Source organism: Chenopodium quinoa, unplaced genomic scaffold (assembly GCF_001683475.1).
Source record: "Chenopodium quinoa cultivar QQ74 unplaced genomic scaffold, ASM168347v1, whole genome shotgun sequence".
Taxonomy (NCBI): Eukaryota; Viridiplantae; Streptophyta; class Magnoliopsida; order Caryophyllales; family Amaranthaceae; genus Chenopodium; species Chenopodium quinoa.
The window spans coordinates 419,133-429,354 of NW_018744128.1; the positions used below are offsets into that span (position 1 = coordinate 419,133).

The 10,222-nt window shown below is 35.7% G+C and overlaps 2 protein-coding genes and 1 pseudogene across 2 annotated transcripts; 2 read left to right on the forward strand and 1 right to left on the reverse strand.

Annotated features, from left to right (window-relative positions):
* Window positions 1-1,628: 1,628 nt before the first annotated feature.
* LOC110692839 (putative receptor-like protein kinase At3g47110) lies at window positions 1,629-3,800 on the forward strand. The gene has a single exon (XM_021869922.1). The coding sequence runs from the start codon at window positions 1,629-1,631 to the stop codon at window positions 3,798-3,800; it is 2,172 nt and encodes a 723-aa protein (XP_021725614.1).
* Window positions 3,801-3,808: 8 nt separating this feature from the next.
* Window positions 3,809-4,975, forward strand: LOC110692680 (probable LRR receptor-like serine/threonine-protein kinase At3g47570). The gene is made up of 2 exons (XM_021869717.1): window positions 3,809-4,290; window positions 4,398-4,975. Exons 1-2 carry the CDS (start codon window positions 3,825-3,827, stop codon window positions 4,799-4,801), a joined length of 870 nt encoding a protein of 289 aa, XP_021725409.1. The 5' UTR covers window positions 3,809-3,824; the 3' UTR covers window positions 4,802-4,975.
* Window positions 4,976-6,665: 1,690 nt separating this feature from the next.
* LOC110692840 lies at window positions 6,666-9,405 on the reverse strand (annotated as a pseudogene).
* Between the last annotated feature and the right edge of the window lie 817 nt (window positions 9,406-10,222).

A 10,222-nucleotide genomic window follows, 5' to 3' on the forward strand; every position in this document is an offset into this window, starting at 1 on the left:
CAGAGCCAATTTCCAATGGAAGGACGGCTTCGGCACCATACACCAGTTCAAAAGGTGAATAGCATGTTGCCTCTTTTTCAGTTGTCCGAAGGGACCAAAGGGTTCCTGGGAGCTCCTCCAGCCACTTGGACTTTTGATCTTCCACCCTCTTCTTGAGGGCATTTAAGATCTGTTTATTTGCAGCTTCGGCTTGTCCGTTACTTTGCGGGTGGCATACCGCTGAATATGCCAGTTTGATGCCGAACTGATCTGTATACCGCTTCAGCGGTAAGTTATCAAATTGCCTAGACCTTGCCATTTGCATAGTCGCCCATCTATTCCACTTGCTACTACATTTAATTTCCTAATTAATAAGCAATAAATTGGTTAGACCTGGCATATATTTAGTGGTCCATCCATTCTAGCATATTGCTACTACATTCAACTCAATTTTTGCAACAAATTGGTTAGACCTGGCATATAAATAATGGTCCATCCACATTAGTAACTTACTATTAGGAGTGGTTATTGGTAGGGCTACCCAATGACAAAAGGGTCGGGCCTAATACTAAAGGGTTTTGATCCTTTAATTTTTTAGTGGACAAGGTTTATAAGATCTTATTTTTTAGGGGTTTATAGGGTTTCAATTAGAGCCCAATAATTTAAGAATTAAAATAAAAAGCCTAATAATAATGGTTAAGGGTCAGCCCCACTCACCACTTCTTTGACTTAACGCCGTCACTTCCATTTTCTCTCTTCTCCTCTGTTCTTCTGCCCACCTCTAACTTCTGATCTTCACTGAATTTCCAGAAATCTTTCGTATTCGTCTCGATTCTTTCTACCATTTCTTCAAATCGAAGTGGTTTTTACATCTGTTCAAGCTTAGAGGGGAGAGAAAAGGTTTCGATTAAGGTGTAACTTGTGTTGGATTTTCATTTTTTTAGGCAAAGTAGATTGCTGAATAATTACTGTTTCTGCTGAAAATTTATTCAAAAAATTGTTGTTAATTTCGAATTTGTTGATTCTATGGGAGTTGTGTATTCAAGGGAGAGATCGTGTAATTTTTTTTTTTAAAAAAAATTAACCCAAATACCTTTCTCTCTCCTCCATTGAAGCGCACTCAGAGTTCTTCATTGAAGCCGCTTCTCAGCTTCTCAGGTATCATCATCATTTTATGGGTTTAATGAAATTGTGCGGCTGCGATTTGATGATGACTTTGGGCTTCTACGATTGAGCAACGAAGAAAATCAATGGCTCTGATTTGCGATGGTGTTGGAGCTGATGGAGAAGAGAGTGCAGCCAAGCATTTCACGACTTCACGAAGAGGAAGAGAATAGAGGGGGTCTGATTGATTTTAGGGAATTTGGTTTTATTTTCCTTTTTAATTTAATTTAATTTATTTTCATTTTCCTTTTTCTTCTCTGTTTTCAATGTGGGTAAAGGCCCGTTTCACTTTTACCTCGACCCTAACGGCTAAATATTCATCTTGACCCGCAACTGACCCGCCCCACTAATGACCCGCATTGACTCGCACTGACCCGTCCAATAACCACCCCTACTTACTATATATGTGCAGCATATTGATAAACATAACATACTTCACAAATAACAAAAACAGCATTCAAACACTAGTTTTTTTACAAAACGCAATGAATCCTAAATTTACCTTTGTATTCATTTTGCTTATTCATTTCTTATGCCTATTCCACTCCGTCTTTCCCTTTACCGTAGACCACGTAGCCCTCGTAGCGATTAAGTCTCGAATCACACTTGACCCTCGCGGAGTTTTAAACACTTGGAACAACTCCCTTCCGGTTTGCGAGTGGGAAGGTGTCACTTGTGGCACCAAGCATCCACATCGAGTCGTCGGTTTAAATCTTCCAAACAATAATTTGGTGGGAACTCTATCACCTTATGTGGGCAACTTAAGTTTCCTTCATGTTCTAAATTTATACAACAATAGCTTTAGAGGTCACATACCACCTCAAATTGGAAATCTATTAAGGTTAAGGTCTCTACAGTTAGTTAAAAACACCTTTGAAGGCGAAATTCCAGCCAACGTATCTCGTTGCTTAAACCTCAAGCAACTTCAATTATCAGGCAACAATCTTGGTGGATTTATTCCATCTCAACTTAGTCTCCTTACTAAGTTACAAGTTTTGTCACTTTCTTATAATCGACTTAAGGGTGACATCCTTAATAAGGTCGCCATAAACTTGACTTCCTTGCAAATATTGTTGGCTTCGAATAACTCCTTTCACGGAAGCATTCCGGACAACATTGGAGTAGCACTCCAAAATTTAGCTTACATTTATATTTCTGGAAATAAGATGTCAGGTATTATTCCTCCTTCCTTTTACAATCTTTCTCGTCTTCAACAGGTTAGTTTAGAAAAAAATAAGTTCCATGGTACACTTCCCTTAGATATTGGGTTCCGCCTTCCTCAACTCACCGCGTTTTTCATAGGTAAAAATTCCTTCCATGGAAACCTACCAACTTCCCTCTCAAATCTTACTCAGCTTGAGCAATTAGGTCTTTATTCAAACAAATTCACAGGAAAATTCATTTTTAGTGCTAGAAATATGCCCAATTTGTTATTCGTCGAGGTCAACTCTAACTACTTGGGTACTAGAGAAGCAGATGATTTAAGTTTTCTACAAACTTTTGCAAATTGTAGTAAGTTATACCGTTTGGAAGCTTCTTTTAATAACTTTGGAGGGATTTTACCAGCTTCTTTAGGTAACTTGTCAGAACTAACTGTATTTAATTTTCCATATAATAAAATTTCAGGAAGCATTCCATCATCTCTTTATAACCTTATTAATTTAAGAGTACTAGGCTTGCAAGGTAATCAATTCACTGGAAATCTTTCGCCTCAGATTCAGAAGCTAACTAAGTTAGAATTATTTGATTATAATGATAACTATCTCTCTGGAACTCTTCCTAATTCATGGGGTAATTTCTCACATTTGAGTGAGGTCAATCTAGCTAACAATAGATTTGAAGGAACAATACCCTCGAGTCTAGGTAGTTGTAATAATCTATTGTATTTGACAATCTCAAATAATAGGCTAAGTGGAACTCTACCCCCTCAGTTATTCCAAGCTTCTTCGATGTTAGTTGAGCTAGGATTATCCTACAACCAATTACAAGGAGTCATCCCGGTTGAAATTGAGCAACTAAGAAATTTAGTTGTGTTGGATATGTCAGGAAATTCGTTTTTAGGAAAACTTCCTACCACCCTTGGTAGTTGCAATGAGCTTGTTGAGCTACATATGGGAGAAAACTTGTTCACCGGGTTCATCCCTCAGTCTTTTAAGTCATTAACTGGTTTACGAGTTTTAAACTTGTCTCATAATAAGTTGTCTGGTCCAATTCCAAGGTTCTTAGAAAATTTTCCATTAGTAGGACTAGACTTATCTTTTGATAATTTTGAGGGTGAGATCCCTAGGAAAGGTGTTTTTATGAATTTAAGTGGATTGAAAATTCTTGGAAATAACAAGATTTGTGGAGGGATTCTAGAGCATCATTTGCCAACATGTCCACCTAATAATGATTCGAAAGGAAAGGGGAGTAAATTGTCTGTTGTCGTGATTGTGATCATTGCAGTAGCTTCTTTGGTTGCGGGTGTGTCCATAGTGTCATTAGTATACTTCCTACTTTGTTCAAGGAGGAAACGAAACAAACCGTCTCAAGGATCCGAGATAAACTTGATAGAGCCCTTCTCGAAAATATCATATGACATGCTTTCCAAAGCTACAAATAGATTTTCGGAAGCAAACTTACTTGGTGCAGGCCATTTTGGGTCTGTTTACCAATGAGTATTTGATCGTGAGAGTTATAGTATGGTTGTAGCTGTTAAAGTTATCAATCTTGAAGAGAGAGGAGCTGCCAAAAGTTTCATGGCCGAGTGTGAAACATTAAGAAGTATCCGTCATAGGAACCTTCTTAAGATTGTCACGGTTTGCTCGAGTACTGACTTTCAAGGCAATGATTTCAAGGCTTTAGTGTACGAGTTCATGACAAATGGAAGTCTTCATCAATGGATTTTCATGGATGCACGTGTGAGAATCCTAAGCCTACTTCACAGAGTAGATATTGCAATTGATGTGGCGAGTGCATTGGATTACCTGCACAATGGTTGCGGCACTCCTATCATTCATTGCGATCTAAAGCCAAGCAACATTCTCCTGGACAATGATATGGTTGCTCATGTTGGGGACTTTGGGTTAGCTAGATTTCTTTTGCGTGCAACTGCAAACAATAGTAGCTCCATAGCAGTCAAAGGCACAGTTGGATATGCAGCTCCAGGTAATATGCAATAACAGTAATAACATTGAAATCTAAAATTAGATAGCTAGTATATACTTGTAATTGTAAATTATAAGCTCTGCTTTGAATAATTCTGTTTTGAACAGAATATGGCTTGGGAAGTATGGTGTCTAAGGAAGGTGATGTTTATAGTTTCGGCATTGTGTTGTTAGAGATGATGATTTCAAAGAGTCCCACTGGTGAGATGTTCGAAAGAGGTTTAAACCTTCACAATTATGCTAATTCAGCAGCATTGTCTGATCAATTGGTAAACATCATTGACCCAAGGCTCCTAGAGAATGGTGGTACAAGTGAAGGAAATGAAGGTGAAATTTTGACAGAAGTTCACAGGAAACATAAGTGCATAAGATCTATCATTGAAATTGGAGTAAAATGTTCCATGGAGTCACCACAAGATCGAATGAAGATCGAAGATGCTATTGGGGAGTTGCAAGTAACAAAGGATGCTCTCCTTAAACAACTACATGTCATTCGTGCAAAGCGCGTCTAGGTAAATGTACTAAATTTCACATTGTCTAGTATATGCTAAATTCATCAATTACATACTGTACTGAATTTTACTAGGCTCTTGCAGGAGTCATGCATGCTTTTCGATAGTATGTTCTCCGTTTAAACGGTCAAGATTGTAATTCATATAGAGTAATTATAATTTCATATAATTCATTGTTGGGTCCAAGTATATATATAAGCTGAAATTCCTTTGTTATTAATAGTTCGATGTCTACTATAAGAGGGGGGTGGATTATATACTATAGAAAATAGTGAACTTTTTGCGGAATTAAACAACGTAAGATAAGAGATAACACACGAGATAGACTTTTCGAATATTTTCACTATGTAAAGACTCTTTTACAAAGGTGAAGCTTCGGCCTACACTCAAGTTCCTCTAGGAACTCAAGTATCCCAGCTACGGTATGGTCCCTCTACAGCAGCTTGACTCTCTTTCTTGATTCGACTCTGAATCACTTACAACTCTTTAATAGACTCACTCCAACTAAGTCTCTTAGTTACAATTCTCTCAAACCCCAATCCCAAATTACAAAAGTAATTACAAAACTAATCCTAATGCACTAGAGAAGATTAAGACAGAAAGGAACTCAGCACTCTTTTGTATTGAATGTAAATACTTTTGAAAAACTTAAGCTCTAAAACTGAATGTTTTTCGTTGTATTAAATCCAAATCTGTTGCATGCCTTTTATAGAGAGATGGGTAGCCTCAATCACATTTTCCACTCCTCCCATAACCCACGTACACCTTAACTTGGGGAGTAAGTCAAAAGTGAACGTTGATCAAAGAGTGAGAAATTGGATCTCCCTACCTTTTCTCTCAAGCATCCAACGTGCTCCTTAAAGGTAGGTAATCAATTTTACTTAGTCAAATAAAATCAGTTATAAGATGTTTATTTATTATTTAAATAGATAAAACCTTAAATAATTATTTAATCCAAAAATAACAACCTTATCTTTTAAATTAAACAATTATTTATATTTTATTTATTTACAGAAAATATATCTATTGAAAAACTGATTTTATTTAATCCTTTAATTATTAAGGAATAAAACTGATTTTATATTTTACGTTAAAACATTTAGTTCCTTACTGAGCTCCTCTAATGCTTACAATGAATGCTATGGAATGGAATTTTCTCTTCTTCTTGAAAGCTTGCATACAAATATCAAAACTTCCAATTCAGTTGCTCCTACTCCGAAACAGTTAATATCGCCTGAATCTTTTCGTTCTACCAAAGACTATCAAACACCATGAGTCAAAGTTTGTTTGTTTGCCAATCATCAAAATACCAAGAGGGTCTTAACTCTTATCATGTTTTATTTCTAAAACTTATTGCTCCATACGTGTATATAATCAAAACAAACTATATCACATCTATATTTAAAGATTATGAAAATAAGATGTTTAAAAATAATCATCATTACAGATTAACAAGATCTTACTCCCTCCTCTCTGGCCTTTATGTGCTTATCCCTATTTTCAAGGTTAAACTTTAGAAAGTGACCAAAAATTGTCATTAATGTATATATTTATAGATTTGTCTCAATTTATAGTCTATAATATCAACATTTTATAATTTTGTTAATACGTCAATAAACATATTGATGGTCAAGTTTATATATGTTAAGAAGACCTTAATTTAATTGCAAAATTAAGGCACTATATATATAAGAATTGATGGTCAAATGTATGTTTTAAAGACCTTAATTAAGAGATCAAGCCCGACTAGACCACCCTTATTTTAGGGGGTGGGGAAATCCTACATTAATTATATAAACACTGAGTACTTTGTTTGTAATCTATAGCATGCTCAACCGTCTATTTATATAGCATCTGACAATATTCAATACATGTATCTGTTGATGATGCGTAACTCTTTAAGTAATTTATCCTTTGTCCGTAGTAGTTCGTTGATGGCATCTTTGATTGTTATCCGATATAGAGATGACTCGACTGAACATTTTAATCCAACCTTAACGACAGATTTTATACACTTGGTATAACTGTCAGTACTTGCCAATAAAGTTTCATCTTGATTCCTATTTCTTGCACCAATACTATCATCTAGAAGTCGTGGATCAATTATCTTGGACAGCTGGTCTGTCAATAATGCTGATTTTGCGTACTTATGAAGGTCTAAATCTCCGCCAAACATCCTATCCGTGGGAGTTTTTGCAGTCATCATCTCTAACAACACAATGCCGTAACTGTAAATGTCACCTTCCTCGGATACCATGCTTCCTAGGCCATATTCTGTCCAAAACAGGACATTTCAGAGGTGAGGAAATTGGCTATTGATAGGTAAAATATACGAAAATAATTTCTTATTTCGAGAAAATAAATAATATTGTGGAGTTACCTGGGAGCAACATATCCAACAGTCCCTGTAACTGTAAGTGAACTACTATAACTTACACGTGCATGTAAATGAAATCTTGCTAAGCCAAAGTCCCCAACATGAGCAACCATATCATTGTCGAGCAAAATGTTGCTTGGTTTCAGGTCGCAATGAATTATAGGAATGACACAATCGTTGTGCAAATTAATCAAGTGCACATGCTACATCAATTGCGATATTTAATCTTTGAATGAGGCTTAGGGTTCTCTCATGTTGATCAACGTGAATCCACTGCTGAAGATTTCCATTAGGCATGAACTCATAAACCAACGCCTTGAAATCGTTACCTTTAAAATCCATACTCGAGCAAGCAGTAACAACCTTAAGAAGGTTCCTGTGACGACTAATTCTTAACGCCTCACATTCTTCCATGAAACTCTTAGTCGCTCCTTTCAGATTAAGGCTAATGATTTTAACGGCGACAACCATTTTATTTTGGTCCAGATCAAGGACTCCTTTATAAACAGAATCAAAATGGCCTACGCCCACTAATTTTTCATTCGAAAATCCTTTTGTAGCTTTCAAAAGCATGTTATAAGATACTTTCAAGAAGGGCGGTTTTAAGTTCAAAGACGATACTTGAGACAACTTATTTTTTTCCCTCCTACTATAAATCTGAGACAACTTATCGTTTTTCCTCCCACTATGAACTGTGAAGTATACCAATGACAATATCAAAGACATCAACCCAAAGCCCCCAACAAAGGCAATAAGCGCTTCCACAAGAAGTCGTCGACCCGGGCACTTACATTGGTTGCCTTGGGAACTTGACAAACGAAGAAAGCTATGAAGCTCATCACCAGGATACACTCTGCCAATCTTGCTATCTTCAAAATTTGTTACTGCATGTAATTCAGCAAAAGCTTTCATTCATAATCATTATTGCTTATCCTCCAATTCATAGAAATACGTAGTAATTAAAATCTACCTATGCCTTAAAAACAGTACAAGAAAATTCTTACAAATCAGACTAATTAAACTTGAATGATTGAAGCAAACTAGTCAAAATTTTGAATATCTATCTATTTACAAGTATTGAAAATTTTTAGAAGTCTGAGCAACCTTTTTATAAGTTTATGCTTACTCAGGCAAGTTGGTGGATGAGCAACCTTAATTCTTACCACAATTTGAGAGTCTCAATTGCTCCAAAATTCCAATCTTTCAATTATGTGCATTCTTTATTTTATTTAAACATAGAAACCCTACAATTTCTCCCATAACTTACACTACTGTCCTTTTAGGGAAAATTACAAACTTCCAATATTGTTATCCTCTTAATCCATTTAATAACTACATTAATTTACCTATTATTAAAAAATTGATACTTTTAACTTCCCACACTTAAAATATAAAGATACTATTTCCATTTCTTATTATTTGCAATGAAAGAATATTTTATGTCTTATAGATAATACTCCTTGTTGTAAATAATAAGAAACAAAGGTAACATAATATACTTTAAACCTTAATGACAACAAATTTATATATTCTGCACTAGCGTTGGTACACTCAATTCTATATAAGAGCACTTTAAACCTTAAATACAACAATTCTATGCAAACAAAAATGAAATAGATAAGTATATAAAAAACTTATTATACTATTCCCTCAAAAAAAAAAAAAAAAAAAAAACTTATTATACTAATAACTTTATTCACTCTTGTAATAAAGGAGTAATTGTTGCTAAATTAGCACCATTGACTCATTAGCTCAAGGTCTTGCGCAATGAACATTGACTAAGACATATCTCATAAAAATATAAAATCATTACCTACTACACCGTTGACTCATTGACTCACGGACGTGTGTAATACTGTGCAAATTACATTTCCATGAAAAAATAGGCATACGAAAAAGAGGGGGGGGGGGGGGGGAGGCACTAACCGTAACGAATTTTACGACAACCTTCTCCGTCAATGAACCCGTCGCCGGTGAAACCCGGACGACACCGACACCGGAACCCAGAAGTCCCAACATGATTACAATACGCATATTGATGACACCGGCACGTGCCGGTAAGCCACCAACCAAGCTGAACTGCTTGAAACTCGACCCATGAAGAATCCAAATCACCTCCAGTTATAGAATCATGGACAACAACTGACGAAAACAAAGTTTGGCATCTAGTAGCAATGACATCTTCGTAATTCAAAGTGCTAAAACTCTCCGTAGCATAACAATTCATATATTCAGTCCTTCCTTCACACTTCGAAAACCTGCTCTCAACCAAGTTCGATGGAATTACGCACTTGTTTAATGGCGTGACACAGTCTTGTAAAAGTAAACTATTTTGCGCAGTTAACACGTAGTTTGTTCCGAAAAGATGTAGGCTTTGGTTGATCGGACGGCTACAATTTGGAGAGAGACTTAGTACAATGGAGTTCCATGTTATATTCATAATATCAAAACCTTGGAATTCCATTCTACCGTTGGACGTGCAATTCAGTCGAAACTCGCAATTTTCGGAAAATCCGAAAGGGTAGTTTACTGTTGTTCCGTTGCATGATCTGATGCATTTTGTTGGATTTGTTATTGCTTTTGTTGTTGATATGAAAGTGAATAGTATCACTAGCATTAATATTGTTCTTTCTATATTTTTTGAGGTAGTTTGCATATTTCTTATGTTTGAGACTTGGATTACAGAACTAATGAATATGAACAAGGATGATTTTGCTAGGTCGTAATTTCGAACTTTCAACATTAAATAATATAATAGTGCTCCTAATATCATTTTTATGTGTGTTTTGAATTTTAGTAGATAATATGTTTAAAGCTACATCGAAAAGTCAAGTTGTCCCGTCAATCAATCCTAATGAGTCTATTTATAAGCGGAATAATCCCTTAAAGAATATAAGTTTAGCTCTATAAACTGTAGAAAAGTTCTTGCTTAATACACTGCTATTCAAACATTTCAAAGAAAAATTCAAGATGGGCAGATGGTCCATTGATAATATATTTCAAATCGCCTGAATGGGCCTTTTTTTTTCCGATTGATCATCCAA

What these genes read in the sequence shown, in the direction of transcription:
- LOC110692839 (XM_021869922.1), top strand. Translation starts at nt 1,629, where the DNA reads ATGAATCCTAAATTTACCTTTGTATTCATTTTGCTTATTCATTTCTTA.
- LOC110692680 (XM_021869717.1), top strand. Translation starts at nt 3,825, where the DNA reads ATGGTTGTAGCTGTTAAAGTTATCAATCTTGAAGAGAGAGGAGCTGCC. An exon ending in AGTTGGATATGCAGCTCCAG is followed by an intron (nt 4,291 to 4,397) that starts GTAATATGCAAT and finishes TGTTTTGAACAG; the next exon opens with AATATGGCTTGGGAAGTATG.